Source organism: Pipistrellus kuhlii, unplaced genomic scaffold (genome assembly GCF_014108245.1).
Source record: "Pipistrellus kuhlii isolate mPipKuh1 unplaced genomic scaffold, mPipKuh1.p scaffold_m20_p_27, whole genome shotgun sequence".
NCBI lineage: Eukaryota > Metazoa > Chordata > Mammalia > Chiroptera > Vespertilionidae > Pipistrellus > Pipistrellus kuhlii.
In genome coordinates this window covers 3227439-3254138 of record NW_023425526.1, presented here as the reverse complement: position 1 = coordinate 3254138, position 26700 = coordinate 3227439, and the positions used below count along the sequence as shown (strand labels likewise).

The 26700-nt window shown below is 52.7% G+C and overlaps 1 protein-coding gene across 2 annotated transcripts in view; it reads left to right on the top strand.

Annotated features, from left to right (window-relative positions):
• Nucleotides 1-26700, top strand: part of NCK2 (NCK adaptor protein 2) — a 108742-nt gene that overhangs the window by 57606 nt on the left and 24436 nt on the right. The window contains exons 2-3 of one of the 2 annotated variants that reach the window (XM_036454026.2): nt 6428-6573; nt 15955-16194. In XM_036454026.2, the coding sequence (XP_036309919.1) occupies nt 15963-16194 (232 nt within the window). In that variant the 5' untranslated portion in view covers nt 6428-6573; nt 15955-15962. Of the gene's footprint in view, nt 1-6427; nt 6575-15953; nt 16195-26700 lie in introns of both variants that reach the window. The other variant, XM_036454024.2, reaches the window with a different exon arrangement.

Here is a 26700-nt window from a genome sequence, read left to right as displayed (position 1 = left end):
AGAGGGGACCCTCACAGAGGCCGGTGAGGGGTGAGGGGTGAGGGCAGGCTGCCTAGAGGTGGGCGGGACTGGGTCGCCCAGTGCACCTCAGTGACCTCCCAGGAGAGGCGGTGTCTGTGTCTCCTTTTTTTCTTAGTCTTTCCTTCTGTCTTTTTTTTTTTTTTTTTTTTTTTTTTTTAAGGGGCAGGGTTTGCACCACCTTTCTAAAGTAAATGCAGTTTAAAGTTGAAGGTTTACTTTTTTTTAAATGTTAGTGATTTGTTACAGAGAAGAAGGGAGAGGGAGAGAGTTAGAAACATCGATGAGAGAGAAACATCAGTTAGCTGCCTCCTGCACACCTCTCAGCCTTGACCACTGCCTGGGGGCGGGGGAGCTGAAATCCTGTCCCTGGAGGCCTGTGTGTCAGACCCTGAGTGTTCATTCCTAAGCTGTGGGTTTGGTCCGTGGGGAGGACCCAGGGAGGACTTTCAGGCAGTTATTGTGTAGCTCTGTTCGTTGTCTCACCTGGCATTTTCCGCTTGTATCCAGCTTCCCGTCATGTGGCTCCGTGGGAATGGGGCGTCCGAGTCTCCAGAGCTCAGGCAGCGGCCTGCTCTCCGGCTCCGCACAGCCCGCCCTGCAGGCCGCCTGCTCTGAAGAGAGCTGTCACATGTGATGGGGAGGGCAAGACTCGCGTTTGTGAGCTCAGAGGCTGTAACAGTCATCGGGGTGGTGCTTTTCCTTTGAAATGGAAGAGGGAAGACAGTTCCCTTAGATTGCCTGCAGGGCGGCGTCTGGGCGTCCACTCGGCGTGCTTTGCGTGTGTCAGGACCGGCGTGGTGCACACCTGTCGGGACTGTCAGCTCTGGGGCATGTGCAGGGACCACCCAGCCAGATAACATTCCCCAGTGGTTGCTTCAGCTGCAGGACGCTGAGGGAAGCTGCCCCTTTGAGAGCGGAGACTGTGCAGCCAGCACTGCACGCCCCGCCTGACAGGCTGAGCTGGCTCCCGCCCGGCAGGTACCAATCCGACGGTAGCAGCAGCAGCCTCTGCCTGAGTCTCAGACTAAGTCCCCTTTAGTGGTGACCTTCGTGGGAGAAAGCTCGGCTGGACTTGAGTGTGGGGCATCAGCTTTGGCTCCTGAGCTGAACAGTCAGGTTTTCGGCCCGCGTGGCTGTGAGGATGGGCGGCTGCGGCAGCGGGGGCAGCAGTGCCTGTCCCAGGGCACCTGGTCGAGCTGACTAATGGTTTATCAATATTGTTTATCTTATCAAAGAACTAGCTCTTGGTTTCATTGATTTTTTGTATTGTGTTTTTAGTCTCTCATTTATTTCTGTTCTCCTCTTTATTATTTCCTTTCTTCTACTTTGGACTATACTTGTTCACATTCTAGTTCTTTAAGTTGTAGTGTTAAATATTTTATTACCAGTTTTTCTTGTTTTTTGAGGTAAGCATGTAGTGCTATGAACTTCCCTCTCAAGACTGCTTTGGCTGTATCCCAGAGGTTTAGTTTTTTTGTGTGTTCATTTTCATTTGTTTCCAGGAAGCTTTTGATTTCTTTGTTGATCTCATTGGTAACCCATTCATTGTTTAATAGCATGCAATTTAGCCTCCATGTATTTGAATGTTTTGGGGTGTTTTTGCTATAGTTAATTTCTAATGTCATTCCACTGTGATCTGAGAAGATGCTTGATATGATTTCAGTCTTCTTGAACTTGTTTTGTTTCCTAACATGTGGACTATCTTTGAGAATGACCCTTGTGAACTTGAGAAGAGTGTATCTTCCTCAGCTTTGGGGTGAAATGTTCTATAAATGTCAATTAAATCCATCTGATCCAGCATGTCACTGTTTCCGTATTGAATTTTTGTCTAGAAGATCTATCCATTGTATCACTGGGGTCTAGAAGTCCCTTAGTATGACTGTATTGTTGTTGGTCTTGCCCTTAAATTCCTCCAGAAGTTTTTTTTTTAAATATATATTTAGGTGCTTCTATATTGGGTGTATATATATTTATCAGGGTTATATTTTTGATGGATCAATCTCTTTAGTATTATGTAGTGACTTTTGTTGTCTCTTGTGATGGCCTTCATTTTGATGTCTCCTTTGTCAAGTATGCATATTGGTACCCCAGCTTTAAAAAAAAAAAATAAATTAATTAAAAAAAAATATATATATATATATTGATATATATATATATATAATTTTTATTGATTTCAGAGAGGAAGGGAGAGGGAGAGGCAGATTGAAACATCAGTTATGAAAGAGAATCATTGATTGTCTGCCTCCTGAACACCCCACACTGGGGCTTGAACCCATAACCCAAACATGCTCTGATCTGGAATCGAACCATGACCTCCTGGTTCAAAGGTCAATGCTTAACCATGAGCACGCTGGCCAGGCCCCAGCTTTTTTTCTTTTCTTTTCTTTTTTTTTTTTTTTACCCCCATTTCCATTTGCATGGAAAAATTTGTTTTCATCCCTTCACTTTTTTTCTGAGGTGGGTCTCTTGTAGATAGCATATAGGTGGGTCATGTTTTTGTATCCATTCAGCTACTCTATGCCTTTTGATTGGAGCATTTAATCCATTTACATTAAAGATTATTAAGATGTACCTATTTATTGCCATTTTAATATGTATGCCTAGGTTTCTCTCTCTATTTCTTTTCATTATACCATTGCCTTTATTTATTTATTTATTTGTTAAACATTTATTTATTTATTTTTACATATTTTATTGATTTTTCCCCCCTCCCTCCCTCCCCAGAGTTTTATGTCCATTGGTTGTACTTATATGCATGATACAAGTCCTTCATTTGATCTATTATCTCCCCCAGATCCTCCTCCCCTCCCCGCTGAAATTTGACAATCTGCTTGTTGCTTTACTGTCTCTATATCTATCTTTTGGTTCATCAGTTTATAATGCTCTTTATTATCCACAAATGAGTGAGGTCATGTGGTGTTTCTCTTTCATTGATTGGCTTATTTCACTCAGCATGATGTTCTCCAATTCCATCCAGGTTGCTGCAAATGATGAGAATTCCTTCTTTTTTATGGCAGCATAGTATTCCATTGTGTAGATGTACGATAGTTTTTGGATCCAATCATCTGCTGACGGGCATCTAGGCTGTTTCCAAATTCTGGCTATTGTAGATTGTGCTGCTATGAACATAGGGGTGCATATATCCTTTCTGATTGGTGTTTCTAATTTCTTGTATACCATTGCCTTTAGCATTTCTTCTTGTAATGCTGGCTTGGTGGTGATAAATTTCTTTAACTTTTTTTTAATCTGGGAAGCTCTTTATTTCACTATCTTGAATGAGAGCTTTGCAGGATAGAGTAATCTTGATTTCAGATCATTGCTATTCATTACCTTGAGTATTTCATGCTTTTGCCTTTAGAGTTTCTAATGAGAAATCAGTTGACAGCCTTATGGGAGCTCCTTTGTAGGTAACAAATTGCTTCTCTCTTGCTGCCTTTAAGGTTCTCTCTTTGTCTTAAATTTTTGGCATTTTAATTATGATGTGTCTGGGCATGAGACTGTTTGGGTTTTTCTTGCTTGAGTCTCTGTACCTCCCGAACTTGTGTGACTTTTTCCTTCACCAGGCTGGGAAAGTTTTCTGCCATTATTTCTTCAAACACGTTCTCTATCCCTTGCTCCCTTTCTTCCCCTTCTGGGCCACCTATTATGTGAATATTGTTTAATGTTGCCGCACAGCTCCCCTTAAGCCGTCCTCCTGTGTTTGTTTTTTAAATATGTTTTTTTTTATTTCAGAGATGAAGAGAGGGGGAGGAAGAGATAGAATCATTTAATCATTGATCAGCTCACAACCCGGGCAAAAATCAAACCCGGGACCTTTCAGTCTGCTGGCCAGTGCTCTATCCACTGAGCCAAACCAGCTAGTACTGTTGTCTTGTTTTCTAATTGCTTTTTTCTTTTTGGTTTTCTGATTGGGTAATTTTTCTTCCCTGTTGTATTCACCTACCCAATCTTCAGCTTCTCCTAATCTGCTGTGTATTCCTTCCAATGTTTTATTTGTGTTATGTCATTCTTTATTCTCCACTGTTCTTTTTTATAGTTACTATATCTTTTCTCATGCTGTTGAGCATCTTTACCATTATTATTCTGATGCTATTCTCAGAAATATTCTCAGATTTCCTGCAGGGGTGTTTTTAGCATGAGGCTGAGGGTCCAGTAGCTGGCCTCCCAATAAATGGCCAGTAAAAGACTCCGAGTCAGGATCACATCTCTAAGTGATTTCAGTGTTCCTGCCGCCCAGCTGCCTCCTGGCTCATCCTTAGCTCCCAGCCTGGCTTCCTCCCGCGGCAGCCTGCCTGTGGTTTCAAACTCTATATCACATAAATTTATCTCTATCTCATTTACCTCTTCTTCTGAAGAATTCTTTGATTCTTTCATTTGGTTTGTGTTTTTTTGTTTTGTTTTTGTTTTTGTTTTTCCCCCCTCCTCATTTTGGCTGCCTGTTTGAGTTTGTGACTGTGTATTAGATAGATCTGTTACACTTTCCAGTCTCTAGTGCAGGATAGTGTCAAATGCTGTTTCTGACTAATTAGATCAGGCAAATACTCAAACCCTCCAGAGACGTGATTCTGCCTGCAGACCAATTGGTTTCAGTCTTCAGTAACCCTCAGGCAGTTGTCCTCAGGTGTGGCAAAAGGTTTTCCAATGGGGTGGGGCCATTGCTTTTGCCTGAAGGCTAATTCTCAATCTCTTCAGGGGCCTCAGAAAGCCGTACCATGGAGCAAGGGATTTTCCAATAGGGTGGGTCAACTGTCTTTCCCCCCAGGCAAAAACCACCTGGATTGTGAAGGTCTGCCGGAGAAAGCGGACCTCTGCTGCATAAGGAAATAATTTAGCACAGGGTGTCTGCCTTCTGAGCTCTAACCTTAGAGCCCCCAATCCTGGCTTCTGCTCACACAGCTCCAGTCCAGTCTGCTCTCCCTCTGCCCGAACCCCAGGGAGTGGCTGCACAGTAAATTTTGTGTTGTCCCTTTAAGAAGGTGTCAGCTTTTCCAGCCCTCTCTCCCTGGCAGACAGCAGCCCTGCACTGTTTTCACAGTCAGATATGTGCGCACTTTTCTCAGTTCTGGTGCTTTTTGCTGGGGGGCAGCCCAGCTTGGGGATTAGACCCCAGAGTTCTCAGTGGCATCCCCTCACCCCCACCTCCAGCTGAGATCTCTCTCCAGAACTTCGGCTGCTGTCTGTGGGAGCCCAGCCAGCCCTTTCGTGCCTCTGCCCCTCCTACCAGACTCTATGCGGCCTTCACTTCCATCCTTGGTTATCAGGTCCTCTCCTCAGCTTTTTGTTGTTGTTTGTTTGTTTTTTGTATTCTTAGTTATAGTTTTAGTTTGGTCCTGGATGGATGTCTGTGTAGCATCCACTTATTCTGCAGCCATTTGTAATCTCCATTTCCATCCTGGTGTACATTTAACATCTTGCCCAAATCTAGTCTTCCCATTGTGTTTGGTTATCAACTTTTTCTTGCATTTAATCATATTTTTAAATAAAAAGCAGGCACCCTTTCAAATAATGCTAGATAATATATAAAATAGGATGAAGTTTTTAATCAAATTTATGAACTTGCCTTGTAACATTTCTATGATAGCCCTACTCGGATTGTCTTTTTCTACTTGACTAAAATAGAATTCGTTTTTTCTGTGGGTGTTTAACACTTTGGGTCATAATCAAGCCAGGATGGATGAATAGATCCCTGAGGGAACTGGAGACAGGTCCTCTCTGGGTGTGAGATGTAATTAACAATGGCAGGAGCTCACTGGGGCCCTGGAGAATGGGAGGCGAGGCCTGATAGTTCCCCATAGAGCGAAGGGAAGGGGACAGCAGACTGCCCAAGCCAGGAGGGAGAGGTGGCGTTACCGCTGGCTTCTCGCCACAACGCCCTGGTATTTCTGGGGATGCTATTCTCAAATATTCTCAGATTTCCTGCAGGGGCGTTTTTAGCACGAGGCTGAGGGTCCAGTAGCTGGCCTCCCAATAAATGGCCAGTAAGAGACTCCGAGTCAGGATCGCATCTCTAAGTGATTTCAGTGTTCCTGCCGCCCAGCTGCCTCCTGGCTGCCTCCTTAGCTCCCAGCCTGGCTTCCTGCCTGTGGTTTCTGGCGGCTTCGGAGGACTGGGCGGGCGGTGGGTAGGAAGTCTGAATAGGCTTGGGAACTAGGATCCCTGGTTTATGGCCTGCTGTCCCGTTCTCTCCACCCCTCTTCTCCAGGGTGTGCGGTGGCCTCCCTGATGTGGCCTGCATCCGATGGGCGGCTGGAGGGGGGGAGGGGGGCGCGGCTTTGTTGGGCGGAGGCATTAGGTACAAAACAGCTTTCTCTGGGGTTTATTACAGGTGTTCATTTCAGGTAAATAAGCAGTTACTTAAAATCAAATAAGCAAGAGTCCTAATATGTGATTTTCTGTTTCTTTCCAGGTTTCCTGTTCCTTTACTACGAGAGAGTTCCCAGACCAGAGCGCCGAGGAAGGCTGGCTGGGTCTGAGAGTCTGTCCCTGCGGGTGTGACTGCTGGAGGCGCCGCCCGGTTCTGAGCGGCCGGTCATCTCGTAGCTGAGCGCCAGGGTAAGTCTACAGCTTCCACTTAGAACAGGGAGGAGGCGCTGCTTTCGCCTGAGATGCTTGGCTTGCACAGTAGGTTTGACAGTAATAAAACGACAGTGAGTGTGGCCCTGAGCCACTCAGTATTTCCGTTTTTCAGGGGGCTTGGTTGAAAAGTGACCGTCACTGCCCCTGCTGTAGAGGGTGATGGGCTGAGGGGCTGGAGGCACAGCACTGGCACCGCCGGTCCGGGTCCTCCACCAGATCTGCACCTTAGACACATTTTACATGTACCCGTGTGTAGATAGTATGTTGATAATGAAAAGATGGAAACATGCATTGTGGGAACCTTGGTCACAACAAAGGAACCAGGAACGGCTGCCTTGACGTCACACACAGTGCAGTGCAGAGCAAGGCCAGCCGGGCGCTTCCTCACGTGTGCCATCCTGTGTCCCAGCCTGACTGTCTCGGACCACGCATGTCTCTGATGATCTTGACAGTCTTGGGGAGGGCCTATCAGATGTCCCACGGCTGGGATTTATCTGGTGTTTTTTCCTCATTAGTCCAGAGCCGTGATGTTCAACTCTCTTCATCTCGTGGCACACACAAACCAGTTACTGAAATTCTGCGGCACACCAAAAAAGTGGTTTTTGCTGATCTGACCAAAAAGTAGGTATAATTGTGGTTCATGCACGCCAGAGGGCTATTGTTGTGTTGGCTGTTGTCATTTGTTTATTCGACAATCTCTGGGCACAGAGGTCAGTTGAAAATCACTGCGCTGGAGTTATGGGATTTTCTCCTGGGAAATCCGTCTTTTCTCTCCCATTTATTTGTTTATGCAGTCGTTCAGTTCCTTTCTTTTAAAACTAGGTTTCCTCACATGCATGCATAAGTGTAAGGATTTTCTCGGCGGCGTGTCAGGGCTTCGTGAGGATGGACCCGTGTGGGAGGTGGTCCTTTGGCTTTCGGCTGCTTGACGTGGTGGAGAGGAGCTGCCTTGTCCCACTGCTGTGAGGGCTGGGCGGGGGCCGCAGACCCACCTGAGCCTCCCCTGTGACCAGCACTTAATTCTCTCCTGGAACCCGCACACAGCGCTGTCCCAAGCTCGGGCAGGTCCCTGCCTCACGGGTGCCCGTTCTCCTGCCAGGAACTGGAGCGAATTGCTACCTGAACTGTCCTCCCGCTCTCTCTGCGGCTGTCGGAGCTCCCTCTGCGCCAGGCCTGCTGCCCCTCAGCGTCTTCGTGTCCCCCAGGGGTGACGGGCAGCTCCCCGTGCCCGGTGTCTGTGGCTGGCGGCCCGGCGTCTTCCCCCGGAGCCTCTTCTGGGCAGGGCGCTGCCTCTCGCCTGCTTTTCAGTTGAGCGGTGGGTCTCTGCCTGACTGTGGGGCGCTCACAGTTCCAGCCACCAGCTCTCCATCATATTCTCGCTCTTACAGCGGGCTCTGCCGGCGCGTTCCCCTGTGCTCTGCTCCATGGAGGGGCTCCCGCCCCCGAGGGTCCGGGCCTGGGCGCCGGGCGAGGCACTGCGTTCGGACTCGGCTCACAGGGCAGGAGCTTGCTTCCTGCGGCTGCCCGGGGCCTGCCCGAGGGGTTGGTCGTGTTCAGCAGCCCGTCCTTAAAGAGGACGGCAGATAGTACGGTGGTTAAACGCTGGGAGTTGGTTGGCAGAGCCCAGGTTATTTTTGCCAGGAATACAGTCTCGGCTTAGACTGCCTCTCGGTAGTTACTGAGCTCTGGTGTGGATCTTGCATTTCCTGTCGCCGTGCTGGTCCGTTGCTGGAGAGCTGGAGGATTCGCTCTTCATTGATCGGATTTCACGGACATTGTGTATGCTCATGTGCTTTCCCCCTCTTTGCTCAGAGAGCTCAGCAGAATGACACATAAATGTTTAATCGGAGCCCCTCCCTGTCCCGCCCCCCCCCCCCGCCCCCCCCCGGCTTCAGAGAGCCCTTCGCCTGGAGTAGCAGTGACTGGAGCACAGGTGAGGCTGGGTTAGGAGGCCGCTGACGTTTGAATCCAGCGGCACATGAGGCTTCCGCACCGGACCTCGGGCTCCAGGGGCTGTGGCGGAGGCTCGGGGGCACGTGGGCGGCACATGGGACCTGTGAGCGGGCCTCGCGGGCCTGGGGGGGGACACACCTGTGCCTCGGGGCCACAAGGGGCGTGCGGGGCCCAGGGGCTGCGGTGGGGTGTGTGCGGGCCTTAGGGGCCTCGGGGCCACAGGGGGCGTGCAGGGCCCAGGGGCTGCGGTGGGGTGTGTGCGGGCCTTAGGGGCCTCGGGGCCAGAGTGGGCGTGCGGGGCCCAGGGGCTGCCGTGGGGTGTGAGCGGGCCACTTGCCCACTCGCTTCTGCACTGACAGGCTGTGGACATCACTGACTGGAGCCCTGCTAAGTGCTCTGTTGGGAGGAGAGAGTCCTGCCCTCAAGGAATTGCATGGAGGGGGAGAAAATGGACGAGCAGTCAGTTAACATGTGTGTGAAGTATGGTCAATGAGGTGGGAGAGAGAAAGAGCGAGGCTGCAGGTGGGCAGCGGCCATGGCAGGCCGGGTGCAGGGGAGAGGGGCTTGGCAGAGTCGGATGTAGTCAGGATGGGTGTGGTGAAGAGGAGGAGCAAGGGGGTTGACATCTGAACAGAGGCCTGAACACAGTGAGGGAGCGAGGAGCTGCCGGTGTCTGGGAGAGATGTCATGCTCACTGCAGGCGATCAGGTGACACGGCTGTGATGTCATGTTCACAGCAGGTGATCGGATGACATGGCAGTGATGTCATGCTCACAGCAGGCAATCAGGTGACACGGCTGTGATGTCATGTTCACAGCAGGTGATCGGATGACATGGCAGTGATGTCATGCTCACAGCAGGCAATCGGGTGACACGGCTGTGATGTCATGTTCACAGCAGGTGATTGGATGACATGGCAGTGATGTCATGCTCACAGCAGGCGATCGGGTGACACGGCTGTGATGTCATGTTCACAGCAGGTGATCGGGTGGCATGGCAGTGATGTCATGCCCACAGCAGTGACGTCATGCTCACAGCGGGCCCTGCTGGGACGCAGTGACTGTGGCACTTTCCCCCTGTGCTCTCCTGTCCCCGAACCCGGAACCTCCATCTTAGGAGGGAAACCATCAGACAAATCCCAACTAAAGGGCGGTCTGCAAGCCCCCGCCCGCAGTCCTCAGAACCGAAGGGTCATCGGCACACGGGGCCTGACCGTCACGGCCCAGTGGAGCTGCTGGAGGCTGGATGTGGTGTCCGGAGCGGGGTCCGGGATTAGAGGGCGGGCGTTAGGTAGAAGACTAAGGACATCTGGGTAAACTGGACTCTGGTTAACAATGTATCGCTGTCGGCCTGGTAATTGTAACAAATGTATCATAGTGATGTAAGATGTTCAGGGAAACTGAAACACTTCTGAGAAATAAAATTTATTGTAAAAATAGTACATATGCTAGAGATCTTGATTTCCTCATTCCGTTTTCTTGAGTGATAGGGGAGATTTCCTTAAAAGCAGTTTACACTTGGCATCTATATTAGTGTTTATTTTCTAAAAGCACTTGTAGAAGTGTCTGTGCGGAGATTAAGCCTGTGCCCTCGCTGTCCCGGGTCCCTGCCCTCCCCAGGGCCAGGCACTGAGGGTCCCCATCAACTAGGAAACCGGAAGCATAGGGTGCTGGGGACGTGGGCATACGCCATGCAGACCCGCAGGAAAGTTAGTCACATTCCACACGAATGAGGCCCAGGCCATGCGGAATGTGTTTTCGGGTCACTGTGCTGCTCATTTCACCCTGGTATGTTTCAGAATTAGGCAGCGATTATGAATAATAGGTGGTAAGGGCAAAGGTCAGTTACTGATTAATGTAGCTGAGCTCATTAGTAAGACTTGAGGAAGCTCATGACATTTATATTTTATATGTTTATGAAATAGATGCTTGAGTTATAAAAATTACAACTTCTTTTCTGGTTGTGGAAAAAATATGCCTAGTAAACCCCTGAAAGTGGATGCTGGCTGTCCATGTGCTTGGTGAGCAGCAGGCACACCTTGTCTGAGGGCACTGCATTTCAGAGGAAGTCAGGTTTCACCAGGGATCAATGTATATTTTCTTTATTTTTTTATTTTTTTTTAATATATTTTTATTGATTTCAGAGAGGAAGGGAGAAGGAGAGAGAGAGAGAAACATCAGGGATGAGAGAGAATCATTGATCGGCTGCCTCCCACATGCCCCCTACAGAGGATCGAGCCTGCATTCCGGGCATGTACTCTTTACCAAAATCGAACCCAGGACCCTTCAGTCCGTAAACTGACGCTCTATCCATGGAGCCAAACCAGCTAGGGCAATGCTCATTTTCAAAGATGGGTAATTTTTTCTTTTTTAAGTCTAGCCTTATTGAGGTAGATGGATCGCTAACATTGTAAGGTGTTTGAAGGGTACGTTGTGGTGATTTGCTATGTGTACAGTGTGAAAGGATTGTTAGTTAACATATCCATCACCTCTATTAATTAGCACATCCCTCACCTCACTCACTCATCTCTTCTTCTGGTGAGAGCATGTTAGTCCACTCGTGGCCAGTGTCACTGTAGAATACCATGTTACCAGCCGCAGAGCCGGGTGTTTACCTGGGCCCTCAGGGCTCACAGCTGAACGGACCCCTTACCGGCCTCTCCCTCCCTCCCCACAGCCCCTGGCGGCCACTTCCCACTGTTTCTGGGAATGTGGCTTGTGGGTGTTTGTCCGTTGCGTACATCTGTCCGGTCACGGCATTCCTGTGGTGTGCTGCAGGCTTGCCTCAGACAGTGTCGGTTCGAACTCCAGTGTGCTTACTTGAATTGTATTTGTTTCGCCGTTAATACTGTGTGATAAGAGTGGCTTATTAAACTGATGGCGATTCTCCAAAGTGAGGTACGCAGGTACCCCTCCTCCACAGCCGCCTCGGGGTGAGAGCAGGGCGGGTGGCAGAGGTGGCAGCGTGGGCACTCAGGCTGTGAGTGAGGAGTGGGGCACAGCGTTCCCAGCTTTAGCTGGGGCACAGCGCCCTGGCTCTGCTCTGCCAGGGGCCGTCGCACGATGCGTGGTGCCGGCCTGGAGTTCCGTTCTCGGATCTCGGGGTGTCGGGCACCTCACTCAGCACCATGGGCACAGTGAGGTGCTGGTTGATAAAGTCTCACTTTGAGGCATTTGTCTTTTTTTTTTTAATCAATCTTTATTGTTCAAATTGTTACAAAGGTTCCTCATTTCTTCCCCCCTCCACCAGGTTCCCATCCCACCCTCCGCCCCCTCCCCATCCCCCATTGTCCTCATCCATAGGTGCAGTTTATGTTCAGTCTCTTCCTCCCTCCCTTTCCCCGATAGTAAATCCCTTTTCAGATAGTAAATCAGTTACTTAGCATTTTCTCATATCAATAATACCACCACATGCCCAATGATACATTTCACACAAAAGACATTTCCAAATAGGTCAACCAGCCTCATCCAGGCCCCACCCAAGGCACTCACAGATCAACACCCCAGCCCTATACTAACTCAACACATCCAGATCTAAGCCTTCATCACTTGATTCAGCAGACCCTCAAGTTCCCACAAGTTTCCAGCCATGTCTGAGAGGCAGCCGTGGGGCAGGGGCAGGCGAAGAGCGAGCTGTTCCGGGCCTGGCTGTTCCGGGCCTGGCCTCTGTTGCTCTGGTTCGTTCCACAACCAGCTGCTCCTGGTCTGGTCACCGCCGCTCCCGACCTAGTTGCTCTGGACCTGGCTGCTGCTGCTCCAGGCCTGACCGCACCCAACCCGGCTGCTCCGGGCCTGGCCGCTCCCAGCCTGGCAGCCACTGCTCCGGGCCTGGCCGCACCAGACCCGGCTGCTCCGGGCCTGGCCGCTCCCAGCCTGGCAGCCGCTGCTCCGGGCTGGGCCACACCAGACCCGGCTGCTCCGGGCCTGGCCGCTCCCAGCCTGGCAGTGAGGCATTTGTCTTAATGTACTTTAACAAGGGTTGGTACTTGACTCTGGCTATAAGGATGGAAAAAGAAAGGTGCCCACTTTAAAAAAGATTGTAAGGGGAGTAGATTTATTATAAAGTAAAAACGTGTTTTTGATCCAGTAAGAAGCAGGTTCACTTAAGAAACTTTATGAATCTCATACCCAACAGGATGGCTGCTGTAACACACCAGAGCAGCACACAGCAGGCTGTGGGGAGGCCGGAACCGCGGCCAGGGAACGTGAAATGGACGGTTGCTGTGGAAAATAGCTGTGGCTCCTCAGTGACTGCTGGGACCCGTATGAGCCAGCTGTCACAGTCCTTCAGAAGAGGTTCAAACCCATTGCATAGCCAAGGAGCAGCCGGCCATTGCCTAGGACCTTTTTACTCGCTGACCTGGAATCCTAGACTTCCTGTTTGGAATAAGTCTATAAATCACAGGCCACACATTAGACCCTCACCCACACCCCCCAGAGTGAGCACAGAGCCCAGATTTGGGAGCCGGTGGACTTGGTCTCCAGTCCGGACTCATTTAACAAGTCCCTCTGTCTCCAAAGGGCACCCCCTCTCCAACGGGGAGCGCTGCTGACTGAGTGAGTTGGTGTCCGTCAGGTTCCGGCATACCCTCACATTTACTTCTTAAACCGAACATTTGAGGGGTCATTCCGGCCGCGAGTCTGGCGACCCAGGCATGCAGCCGTGACTCCGGTCCCTGCCCCGGCCGTCATGGTTACGGTTGTAACATCTGAGCACAGGCCTCGCTCCTGGAGGTGCTGCTCGCTGCTCCGGGCGCCCAGGCACCCCATTCTTCAAGCTCCCGTGGGGGTCCCCGTGCACCGCCATGGCCTCGCCCGGCCAGCTCCGCACCTGGCATCTTGCAGGAGGTGAACACGTTGCTTTGAATGGTCTTAGGTGCTGTGCTGTCCTTGTTAGAAACTCCTGAAAACTGTGGAGTTAAGAAACAAACCCGGATTTAAATGGGATATTCTTTGAATCCCATTCCTATTATTGCTCTCATTATTATTAAAACAAACAAACAGATAAACAAAACAAAACTACCTTATGACTTTCAAAATCTAAGCCGACAGGAAGCCGGGTCAGGGTGGAGACAGCGGTGAGCGTGGGTTCTGGAAGCAGGTCGTTGTCTGCCTGAAGGACACGAGTGTGGAGTGAGCTCGTCCTGTTGGCTGACGTGTACATTATGCATGAGTTTCATTAAGCACTCGAGGCCCAGTGCACTCAGAGGATGGCGGGGAGGGTCCCTCAGCCCGTCCTGTGCCCTCTCCCAGTGCAGAAGCCCTAAGCCATCCGCCGGACATCCTTAGTACTGCTGGAGTGTCAGGAAAGGCTGCCACCACTGTATTCACTGCTGAGCCCAGCCTCTGCCTGAGCAGTGCTCCCCTGGTGGTCAGTACGCATCATAGTGACTGGTCATTCAGCTGTTAGGTCGATTTGCATATTAGCCTTTTATTACTTAGGATTGCTTTTCCCCCCAAAAGGATTATTATCTCTAAGTGGTTTTTTTTTTAATGTATTTTATTGATTTTTTACAGAGAGGAAGAGAGAGAGAGAGCTAGAAAGGTCGATGAGAGAGAATCATCCACCAGTTGCCTCTTGCACACCCCCTACCAGGGATGTGCCCACAACCAACATACATGCCCTTGACCGGAATCGAACCTGGGACCTTTCAGTCTGCAGACCGACGCTCCCCCGCTGAGCCAAACCGGTTTCGGCATCTCTAAGTTTTGAACTTAATGTATAACGGGGGAGACTGTGCATTCCTTGTAAACTTCTCCAGCATCTGGTAGAAAGTGCCGTGTTATCTAACGTGTCTACATGCCTCCAGGCATCAAGTGCACAGGTCGCCTCCCTATAACTCACGGGAACTCCTTTTTGTCAGAGAGGAACAGGGTTTTAGTGAGTGGTCTTCCCACTATTCCTTCTCTCTAGTTTTGAGGAAACTTCTAGTCACTGAAGGACTGAATACTGGGTTTTCTTGCTGGGAAACGACTGAGAAGTGTGGCGCCGCTGAGACAGCTGGTGGTTACTCTCATCTTAGTCCTCAGGTGTCCCTCTGCTCTTCTTACTCCCAGAGCGGACTTCGCTGCTCCGTGCTTTGTGGCTGTTAACACGCCTGTCATTTAGGAACCGTGTGGCACAGCTCACTCTCGGTGCTGCGCGTTTCACGGGACTTGGATACTGTGCGGAGTTTTCCCTGAGCCAGGTCTGTGCTCTGCCCGTTCACCCCGCCGCCGCCTGCAATGGAAGTGCTGGAGGAAGAGTGAGTCAGGGCATTGGGAAGCACGCAGGGCAGGCAGACTATGCAGGGGGTGCTGCATGGGAGTGTGTTTGCAGGGGGTGTGCGCGGGGGGGGCCACAACCACTGAGCCCAGCTCCCAGCACAGGAGAGGAGAGGGCACGCACAGCCCGGAGGAGAGGAGAGGGCAGCCGGCTGAACGGGCTCTTGCTGAAGGCGGCGGGTGATCCGCCGAGGCTGGCTGAGCGGGCGGATTCCGGCTAAACCCACGCAGCCGGGTTCTTGTTAAAGCTGAGCGATGCGAAGGCGCATCAGGAAGTACGAACGTCACGGCTGGTTTGGGACGGGGATTCAGAAGCCTGCCTAAGCTTGGTAGAAAAGGCCTCTATGGGAGAGACCCCATGCAGCCTCCCGGGGTTTCTGTCACTCAGTGATCCCATCGAAGGCTTCCCACGTGTCTCCAGGGCTTGGCGCCTCATTCCTTTTATCGCTGAGTCCTCCTGTCAGCGGATGGACCGCCGTTCACGCATCAGCGCCTCTGCTGAAGGCACCTGGACTGGCCACATTTTGGCGATTGTGCACAAAGCGGCTGTAAACACCCATGTGCAGGTTTCAGGAGTAATGCTGTGTTTATAAAAAGCCGCAGAGGCAGTGCCGAGCACTCCATGTACCTCCGCCTTCCCCACCTCTCCTGGTTGGCAGCGCCGAGCAAGGGGCATGCTGAGCGCCCGGTGACTGCGCTTCCCTGGAAGGTCACAGGGTCTCCCGCACTTTCTCCTTCTGTTTCAGGATCCAGTGCAGGACGCCACGTTGCTTTCATTTTAATTTGTAGGAAGAGCTGGAGTGTGTGTTTCTTATTAAATATATTCATAAAATTCAGCATATACTAAGACGGGATGTACACATCGGGTATACAGAGCCGGAGTTGCTTAATCAGATGAACACATTAGTTATGAAATCGTTGCTTAGAATATTTGGGGAACTGCTTTTGTCTTTGGCAAAGCGTGCAGGAGTCCCAGTGAGCCAGGCTAAGCTGTTTCTAAGGCTGCTGGTTCTAAGGAACCCTGACAGGGACGTGGGGTGCCGTGGAAGGAAGGCCGGGCTGGGCTGAGGGCTCCCCACCCTGGAGCAACCCAAGCCGCCTAGTGTTAATGTCTGCGGGTCTGACGAGCTGTTCTCCGCAGGGGACTCCATGAAAATGACAGAGGAGGTCATCGTGATAGCCAAGTGGGACTACACGGCCCAGCAGGACCAGGAGCTGGACATCAAGAAGAACGAGCGCCTGTGGCTGCTGGACGACTCCAAGACGTGGTGGCGCGTGCGCAACGCTGCCAACCGGACGGGCTACGTGCCGTCCAACTACGTGGAGCGGAAGAACAGCCTGAAGAAGGGCTCGCTGGTCAAGAACCTGAAGGACACGCTGGGTGAGTGCTTGCTCGCGGCCGGGACCGGTTAGAGCGAGGACCGGGGCGCTCTTTGGGAGAATGTTCATCGTTTCTGTTTTTAAAAAGAGCCTTTTAAATGTTGGCATCCTTCTAGCTGTCTTCTTAATCTCTGAGAGAGAGACCAGGGCGGAGGGGTAGCATGTTGGTCCTTCCCGGGAGATTGCAGAGTGTGGAGTCTGGAAAAGCTGACCCTGCTCCTCTCCGGCCCACCTGCGGCCGGGCCTGGAGGGCGGTCCCCCCGGAAGTGCCCGCTGTGATCGGCTCTGTGCCGAGGGGAGGAGGGGAGGAGCAGAGGGCCGGGTGACTTTCGCACCACAGACCCGGGCAGCTCTCTCGGGTGGCAGCTGGGCGAGCACCACTGTGATATCCGAGGCCATCGGGGGTCCCCCAGGTGGGGGCGGCTGGGCCTCGGCTCTGGTGGCCTCAGCTCTCCCTCTCACATCGTCTCTTCTCCGGCCACAGATGGGAGGGCCCACTGGACTCACCTGAACTGAAGGGACCAACCTTGCTTTGTATTTTGCATGCGTGTCAGGCTTGCTTGCAGTAGTTATTGCTTCAGTGTATGTGGAAAAGTAGCTTTGAGGGCCTTTCTGAGAATAACTGGACCGACCTGCCTTCAACAAAGCCAGAGTTCCCTCCTCGCATGGTACCGGGGCTGTGTCTGAGGCTGCTGGTTATCGCTGCAGCGTGTGCTAGTGAAACAAGTCAGTACGACCACCCAGGTGTGTTTACTTGAGCTTTTCCTTTTTTTCTCTAACAAGAGCATGTTTTTTTCATGTAGGAGAGAGTGTGACAGGAGAATGTAAGCATTATACATGCATGCAGTGGGTATTGCAGGATATTTGTCTTTATTTTATGCAATCTTGAAAAGTCTAATTCTTCAAAACCACTTAAAGCTGCAGTGTTTTGTGCTGTGGGTTAGGTAACGCCCAGGACTGGAGGAGAAGCGGAATGCAGGCCAGTGTGGGTCACGCCAGCTCGCCAGTGTCTGAGGTTCTGAGGCTGATAGAGAAACCCCGTTTTTCACGAGCAATCTGACTCTGCCCCCCTAAACTGGCATCCCTTTGTCTTTGTTCTCCAAGCAGGGCACGGGGAAGAAACATGTCCTCTACTTATAACTCTTAAAGAAAAGTAGGCTGCATGAATAGATGAAACCTGTAAAAGTGCCTGAGCTTAATTTTTTTTTTCCAATTTCAACTTTTTACCTGCTAAAGTGCCCTTAAAAAATATTATCTTTGATCTACTAAACACTATTGACTTGTTTTGTTTTCTTATCCATTTTATAAAAATATATTCTCAAGATTCTAGTGCAGAGCGAGGCCGGCTTGGCTTAGTTAGTGGTCCAGCATGAACCTATGAACCAGGAGTTCACGGTTTGATTCCCCATCAGGACACACGCGGGAGGTGGGCTTGATCCTCAGTAGGGGGCGTGCAGGAGGCAGCGATCAAAGATTCTCATCATTGATGTTTCTATCTCTCTCTCCTCTCCGTCTCTGAAATCAATAAAACATATTTTTTTTAAAGCAAGAAAAAGATTCCAGCACAGAATGAAATGCCCAGAAACAGAACGAAACACTGGGAAGTAAAATAAGGCTAAGCAAGCCTTCTGAATTATCTAGAAAGTCCCTTGAATACATTATTTTTTCCTTCAGTTTTTAGGAGAAGACAGAGCTTCAAATGGAAACTATTCAACACAGCTTTTGCCCAGTGTTTAGTTTTTCACAAGCCGTAATCCAGAGCTGTGACCAGTGCTGTGAGCTTGTGTTTGTGGAGGGGGCCGGGGCCCCAGCCAGCCCTGGGGCTGGGGCTGGGGCTGGGGCTGGGGCTGGGGGCTGGGCTGGGGCTGGGGCTGGGGCTGGGGCTGGGGCTGGGGGCTGGGGGCTGGGCTGGGCTGGGGCTGGGGCTGGGGATGGGGATGGGGATGGGGATGGGGATGGGGATGGGGATGGGGCTGGGCTGGGGCTGGGCTGGGGCTGAGCTGGGGCTGGGGCTGGGGGCTGGGGCTGGGGCTGGGCTGGGGCTGGGGGCTGGGCTGGGGCTGGGGATGGGGGCTGGGGCTGGGGCTGGGGCTGGGCCAGTGGCCCCGCCCCGACAGATGGCCACCCAGCTCTGCTGGAACGCTGTGTCTAGTCAGCCTGTTCCATTTTTGGAGAACACAGATTGTTAGAAAGTGCTTCCTCAAATAGATTCAGAGTTTGCTATTTGCTCTCTCCTGTGGCTCATCAGCCTCGAGAGCTGAGCCGAGGGGGGGCTGTATGTGGAGGGACAGCTCTCAGCGCTGTCCGCACACAGGCACCCATGGCCATGGAAGCGCCTGTGCCCAGCGGGGTATTGGTGGAAACATATACATTGTAGCTGAGCATCGCACCTGTTAGCAGCAGGCGGCACTCAGTCTGAGGTCCTGTTTCCACCCCCAGAGCACGCCTCCTCTTTGTCTTTCTGATGGTGGATCCGTCTTGCTCAGAGCCCTGCTTTTGTTGGGCAAAGACCTTGTTGCCTCAGCATGAGTGTTTCCCTGCCCTCGAGCAGTATCAGAGAGCAGGAGGCACCCCGAAAGAATACAAGAATACCCAGGGCAGAGAGAGACCTCCTTTGTCTCAGGGCCGGGACATGGGACATGGTGCTGAAGGGGCAGTCCGCCTGCCTCCCAGGGGCCCTGCTGGGAGAGATGGGAGCTGACGTGCCCGTGGCTGCCTGCCTCCTTGCCGAGTCCATGCGCTGTCAGTGACGATGCACTCAGGTGATGGTGCAGTCGTCAAACTGTCTCCCGTGGTTAGAAGGGGCCAGAGTGTGGGCGATTTGCCTGCTGTGGGAACCTGCTGCTTCCTCAGTCCAGGCCGAGTCCCTGGCAGGTGCCCGGGCTCCCAGCGTCGCCGTGCCGGAATGTGGCTCACGTTGTAACTGCAGGCCACGGCAGCTCTGCTCGTTCTGCCTCCTGGCTTGTCCCCTCGGCTGTGTTGAGCTGGCAGTAAGTCAGCGTCACCCCATGCCATGCTGGTTTGAGCGCTTTGAGCAAGCGGCCCCTTCGACAAAAGGATCTGTTAGGGAAGGATGGCCTTTCTTTTCTTTTAATCATTTTTAATCAAATAAAGCGAGCTGTTTGCACACGGGTGAGGCCTGTGCATCCTCCGGACCTCCTCTCGCATCCTCCTGAGGTCACGAGCAGCCGCTCTGGGCTCCGTGTGCGGAGCTGGTTCATAAGTCACGGCCCGGCGCCTCAGCGCTGAGCTCGTCCTCAGAGGGAGGAGGGGCCTGGGGGTCTTCTCAGAGCTGTCCCTGCCGGCTGCTGAGAGCAGTGTTTCTATCACGTCATGAGAACAGCTCGAATCCACCGCAGCCCCAACGGAAAACTCTTCCCGGGGCTCAGCCCTAGTGCTGGCCCCGGTTCCACCGAATGGCACGTCCGCCTTCGCCTCTGCTCCCAGCGCACCAGCCCGGCCCACCACGCCTCAGGCGTCTGGAGCCGGGGTGGCCTGACGGTGTGAGCATTGTCCCCTGTGACACGACCGAGGCAGTGAGGACCGCAGTGGTTAGGGCCCCCCTGTGGTCCGAGCCGGACTCCTCCGCTCACCGGTGCCACACGCCCTTGCCCTCACCGGCTTGAGCTAACGCCCTTGGACGGGGGGAGGGGGGGGGTCCTGCGGGGACTCACACGGTTCAGAGGCCCGTGATGCCAGGACTGAAGGGCCGAGTGGCTTCCCCAGGACGCACTGCCGGTCATGGGGCTGACAGAGATGGGACTTGGCGCACACTGAGGCGTTTACTACACCCGGGCGGACGGCAGGGCTCAGTGCTGGGCATCGGCGAGGCCCCGCAGAGACGGGCACTGAGAAGGTGAGAGGGAATCTTAGTGATAACACATTTTCTACTTTAGCGCTGAAACGCATATCAGTAAACTTAACTGGGGTCCTGACTTACACGGGGTACTGCCAGGCCACGTTAGTTCCCTGGTTTTGGTGGTTGTGGCGTGGTCCTTGCTGCAGAAGTGCACGCAGTATCCACGTGATGGGATGCCGCTGGCACACTGGGCACGGCCGAGGGAAAGCCGTGTCCTGTGCTGCTCGGGCAGCGTTTCCTTCATTAAACAACAGGCCGGCGTCACGGTGGCATGGAGCTCACGCCCGGGTAGCGCGTGGCGCGTGGGGAGGCGTCTGCGTGGCCACAGCGCTGCGGGGCGCCCTGAGGATCTGCCACGGTCGGACCGTAAACACGAGGCTAACACCTGGTGTAAACATGTCCAACTGGTTCTCCTTCCGATGGTTTCCCCGGTGCCGGGCCCAGAGCATCTGCCGTCACCTGGGTCTCCCTGCCACCAGCTCGCCCGGGAGGAACCCCGCCTGTGGGACCAGCTGGACAGCGTGGAGGGTTCAGTCCACACGTTTTGTTGAAGGGCGGTGGGAAGAGCATGGACACACAGCGTCCTGGGCTCGGCCTCCGGTTGGACAGGGGCAGGCCTGCGAGGATGCTTGTCCTCAGCCCGAGGCCGGCGACTCGTGTAGATGACAGCGGGTCCCCGTGCTGCAGCCTGCGCCTGCGCCAGCCCTGAGTTCAGGGGTGCCTTCCTCACCATCCCCTTCTAAGCCACGTCCTTCCCTCCGAATGGCCTCGGCAAGCACTAGCCAGAGGCTGTGAGATAGGCTGCAGACACTCTGTGGGATCAGTACGGCGTGGCAGTGTGTTTGGGTCAGAGCTGGGCGCCCGGCCGACACTGCTTCCTCTGGCGGGACGTGAGGAAGCAGGAGGCTTGTCTGGGAGAGGGACGTGAGCCCCATTAGCAGGCTCCGGAAGTGGCACTGCCCTGCTGCTCCCCAGGGCACGGAAGCAGCGCGGCATGGCAGCTGGGGGAGTCGTGCTCAAACCCAGGCTTTGCTGCGAACCGGATGAGCGGCTGGGCAGCTGTGAGAGCTGAGCCTCTGTGAAGTGGCTGAGGGACACTCATCTCATGAGATTGGTGAGCATTGGATGTGGTCGTCACGTAAAGAATACTTGGGCTGAGTATTGAGCCAGGCAATGGGGCTTTAATTGCTGGAGAACACATGTGGAGACACTGAAGGACAGGGAGCCCGCTGACTGGCATGAAGGGGGCGTTGGGAAGTCAGAGTGACTGGGTGCACCATATGGCGAAGGCCCTGACCACGAGGCCTGGTGGCATTTGAAAAAAGACACCCCCAAAAGGTTCCCCCTGGGACAGAGGAGCCCACCTTCAGGCCGGATGTGGGGGTTCCCACCTGCTGGTCAGGAGGGGCCTGGAGGGTGCAGGAGGCTGGGGGACAGAGCTCAGAGCCACCGAGGGGTGACGGCGTAGGGCCTGAGCCCAGCAGTGGGAATGGCGGGTGACGGGTCAGGGATTTTGAAGGAAAAACTCAGGATCTGTGTTGAATGGGTATGGAACAGCTGAAAGGATTAGTCACATGTGACTCAAGGGTTTTTTGTTGTTTTTCAACATTTTTTTATTGATTGATTTGAGAGCTAGGGAAGGAGGGAGAGAGAGAGAGACATGGACGTGTTGTCCACTGGTTTATGCATTCATTGGCTGCTGCTTGTACATGTCTTGACTGGGTGTCGAGCCTACAGCCTTAGCGTATTGGGATGGGGCTCTGAGCAAGTGAAGGCTGAGTGAGTGCCCAGCAGGACGGCGGAGAATGAAGGAAGCAGGAGAGACCGGCCGTGAAGGCAGGCCATTGAGTGAATGAATCCCAACTTCAGGCGACGCCGAATTTACATTTTTGTCACAATGCGCTGCCTGTGTGTAAGTGACTTCCTGCTCTGGACGTCTGTACGGATGATTTTCCTGGGGGCCCACCGTGGAGACCCTACACTTCGAAGCAGCTTGTGGCTCTGGCTGGGCCCCGGGCCCCAGGGCCCCGGCCGCCCCAGCCCACGTTCCTTGTAGAAAGTGTGGCCTGCACACCCTGAAGCCAAATAAAAGCTAACACCAGAAAAATTCAAATCCAGACTCCCGAGCTGCTTTTACATGCATTTTTTCAGAGTGGCCAGTAATAGTGATTTCTCTCTGATTTTGCCAGATACACCCAGCACAGGGTGCCCACATACATTTTTGTTTAATCTATGCAACAGACCTAAGAGGAACATTATCATTTTTCATGTGAAAAAAACAATTGAGACTCAAGAGTTCAGTGCTTCCAAGGAGCACGGTGGGATTCCGACCGGGCGTGCCTGGTTGCCACCTGCTGCTGGTCCTGCGGGGCCTGGGGCTTGGCTGGGCTGGAGGGGGCATGGCGCCGCTCGGCATGGATATGGTGAACCAGTCACGCCTCAGGTCCACACCCATAGCCGGTGGGTTTCCACCGTTGCTGTGGCCCCTCCAATGCCAGGGCCAGCTCCTCCACCGAGCATTGTGCCCCTGCCCCCAAGGAGTCACTTCCTAATGACGGACTGGTTCCTTACGACTCGGGTGAGTGGGACCGCTAATTAAAATGACACAGGAGCTGCAAGGCCCGGGCACATAGCTCCTTCGTAGGTTGATTTTTCCTTCAGTGCCGCTTTTGTCCGCAGCGGACACGCACTGTGACTGCGCAGTCAGTGTCGTAGTCATCTTTGTCACGCAGGGTTCTTTGTACGACGCAGGTTTCTGCATGCAGCTTTCTCAGAATCGCTGTCTCTGAAGTGCCTGCGTCCTAGACGGTCATCATTTTAGACAGGCATACTTTTTTTTTAAAGGGGAGAATTAAAAAAAAAAATCACCTATGATCTCATCACTCAGGAGTGCTTTTGTGTCTGTAATCATTGTGTCTGTCCGCTCAGTATTTGCACATCTGTAATCAAGTGCGAATCGCATTGCACAGGCAGGTGGCTCCCTGCTGTTACCGTACCAGCTGCCCCGGGGCCGGTGGTCCAGGAAGACCCAGCCTTTCTGCAGGGTCCCGGCCTGCTGTCCGGGAGGAGATGGAGTGAGCACACTTGCACTCGCTGCCCGGCTCGCCAGATGCTCACATGTTCTGTGCATTTTATAAACCACGTAAGAGGTGACACGAATCTTTAGGGCGAATCTTTCTTAGAAGGAGTTTGTTTCTTGGGTTGAATGTTCTTCAAGAATAGAAAATTATTGTTAGTCCTCCTGCATGTCGCTTAAGTCAGTGGTCGGCAAACCATGGCAGTGAGCCACATGCCCGCGGTTTGCCGCTCGGTTGACTACCACTGGACTAGACTAAATGTTACCTTGAATTTGGAAGCTGTGAGGATTAGGCATTTGTGGCATATTGTGTGCAAAGAGGTGAAGGGTAGTATATGACAGTGGTTGGCAAACTCATTAGTCAACAGAGTGGCAAACCGCAGGCATGTGGCTCGTGAGCCGCGGTTTGCCGACCACTGGCTTAAGCAACCTTTGTAAAGTGAGTCACTCTCGAAGCAACCAGTTCTTCAAGTCAAAAAAGAATACAAGGCCGCACCACTCCTCAATGACCGTTTGTATGTAATGTAAGAAGCTTAAGACAATCTCAATATGATTTCTTTATTTGTTTACCTAACAAATGTATGAAAAGGGCCTCGGCAATTTCTAATCCTCATTAGTGTGTTATAAACTGTAAATTTAAAAACTCGATTTCCGCTGGGACCGGTTTGGCTCAGTGGATAGAGCGTCGGCCTGCGGACTGAAAGGTCCCGGGTTCGATTCCGGGCAAGGGCATGTACCTTGGTTGCAGGCACATCCCCAGTGGGGGATGTGCAAGAGGTAGCTGATCGATGATTCTCTCTCATCGATATTTCTAACTCTCTATCCCTCTCTCTTCCTCTCTGTGAAAAATCAATAAAATATATTTTTAATAAATAAATAAATAAATAAAAATAAAAACTCGATTTCCTTATAAAAATTAAGACAATTTTACTTTGAACTAAGAAAGGTGTGTGGCTACTAACCACAGTCTTCCAGCCCACACCTCAGCCCTGTACCTGATACACGTAAAAGCAGGACTTCATCACTTGACCTCATTTTCATTTAAACTTTCAACTTCGCCAGGTTCTCTCTTCACGCTAAGACAGGGCTCTGCGTCTCAGGTTGCACTGGCCTATCATACCCTGTTGTGGAACCGCCCGGGTGCGGACCCAGACTCTGCCCTGTGGGCTTGCCCCAGGAGAGAGCTCTGCCGCTATTGGCCACAAGAAACGTTCAGTGGCTGGTGCCGACCACCAAAGTGGACATGGATTTCTTTTTGTATAAAATAAGCGCCCGGGCATTGAGAACCAGCAATGGAAAGCAGCTAACCACAGGTTAGTGGGAGGATACTTAGGAAATGAGACGGTGTTAAAGAGAACACTATGGAGAAAAGCCGGGGCAGACTGGGAACTGGTGAGGTCTGCGCCCCATAGGGGAAGGGAAGGCCCTGCAGGCTTCCGTGGCGTGGTGAAGCCATATTGCTCGTGCCCTCGTGTGTCCTGGGGAAGGGCAAGAGCCTCAGGTAGCAACTTTCCCAGCAGCTGGCATCTTGGTTGGTTCTTGTTAAAATTATGTAATCATGTCTGTTTTCTAAAGAGCATAGAAAACACCCTTTTCTGATGAAAGAGTTACTCAACCTTCTGTTTTGTGTGTCTTTTGTTGTTGTTCAATTTTCATTTTTATTTTAAACTTTTTGGCAACGACCACCGTGGCAGGCAGTGTCATGGTTTTTTGGCATCAGAACGGGTTTGAAGATGCGTGGTTCCCGGGTCACTGACTGTCCGGAGGCCTGTGGTCAGTCTGTGTTAGAACACAGAAACGTGACCTCAGAACGCCCAGAAATTCAAGTGCAGTCCTCCTACCGGTGCAGTTCTGACTGCGTTTCCCCATATGGCACTCTTTTTTATTCCCTGTCCATATGTGCGTACATCGGTGCGGCTCTGTGTTCCTTTTCTCTGCTACATGTTCCTGTGTGTCCGCTGGGGACAGGCGTGGGGAGCACAGGGGCCCTGGCATGTGCGCAGGCCGGCACTGCTCCTCCTCTGCCTCCGCCCTGAGCCGCCCCTGCACCCTGCTCTGCATGCTCCATGGGGCTTAGCCAGGCGGGCGGTGTTTCTCTGCACATCAGCCTCCGCTTCCTCCGTCCTCTTTTGTCCAAAAGTCAGTCCCCGCGACCACCGCTTCGCTGCCAGTGCTCTCCCCGCCATAGCCTGTCGCCGCCCGCTCCGCTCCTGGGCGCAGCGGTGAGCACCCCGAGTCTGAGCCGCAGTGTTCTAAGGCCGCGGCCGCCCGGTGGAGCCGTCCGGGCAGCTGCTTGCAGGGTATCTCACTTGATTTTGCATTTTTGGTGGTATTTTCGCATTTTTTTGTTTTTTAAAGAGAAAAGCAGTTGATTGTCTAAGTTGAAAACTTTGCAGGTGGATGTTTTGGACTGAAATGAGCTGTTCTTATGCTACTGATTTAAGTCCACTCAACCTGTAATGTTTCATCTGAGAGCTAAGAAAAGCAGGGAGTGGTGGCTGTGAAAAGCAAGATGGCCGGGAGGCTCCGAACCTGTGTCCTGCCGGGCTTTTTCACAGCCTCACGTTCAGTCCCGTGGAAGGTGACGTGCAGCCGAGAGCTGGGCTGTGTGCACTTCAGAGGCCGGGAGGGGCCCTGAGACAGCCTGGCCCAGAGCTGTCCTCTGAAAGTCAGGCAGGCTGAGGGCTGTCCCCACTCTCCCAGCTGAGGCAGGTCCCGGCTGGCGCGTCCACAAAGCCACACAGATGTATGGCCAAGGGCTGCAGGCAGGAGCCCATTCCCTCCGTGCCCCTCTGCCTCCCTCCCCCTCCCCGGAGCACAGGCAGAAGCCCGGTTCCTCCGTGCCCGCCGTGATGCAGGGCCTGCGTCTTGGACCAGGGTTGCCTTTGAAGGCAGCATGTGGCCTCCCAGCCTGGCCGCCCGCTCTGACTCGGAAGCGGGGCTCTCGCTCCCTGGATGAGGCCGCTCTGCTTGTTGAGCGTCCTCTCCGGCCTGGCCCTGCCGGAGCCAAAGGGCAGGGTGGGAGCCCCCGGCACACTCGCTCAGGGAACCAGGAGCCATGTGGCACCTCTGCTGGGAAGGCACCGCCTGTGTCTCCATTGGCCCTTCCTTTGTCCCAGGGGGTAGGCAGGCGGTTAGCGATGTAAGGATGGCGGTAAACACGACAGCTGCCATGGCGACTCCTGCTAAGCCCCACGAGTGTCACAGCTGTCCTGGGAGCCGAGGAGCTGAGACGTTTGGCTGGCCGAGGGCGGGCCTGGTGGGCCCGGGCTGGGCAGGAGGGTGGTCTGAGGAAGCCGGCGGGAGCCTTTGCCCGCCCCTGGCCCCTGCAGGGATATGCTGCCCCGTTCTCGCCTTCCTTCATTTGTTTTACCACGTGTGTCTGGGAAAGGTGCGTGTACTGAACTTGCCAGAGGGCTGACGTGTTAGGTAATGTTGCAGAATGTCATATACTGCCATGTCTGGTACACCCTTTTGCATATTAAAAAATGCTTGTGCTGATGGATCCGGTATATGTGTTGAGGAGTGTTAAATATGTATTGTTCCTTAAAACTTAAAAAGAATTCTTTTCA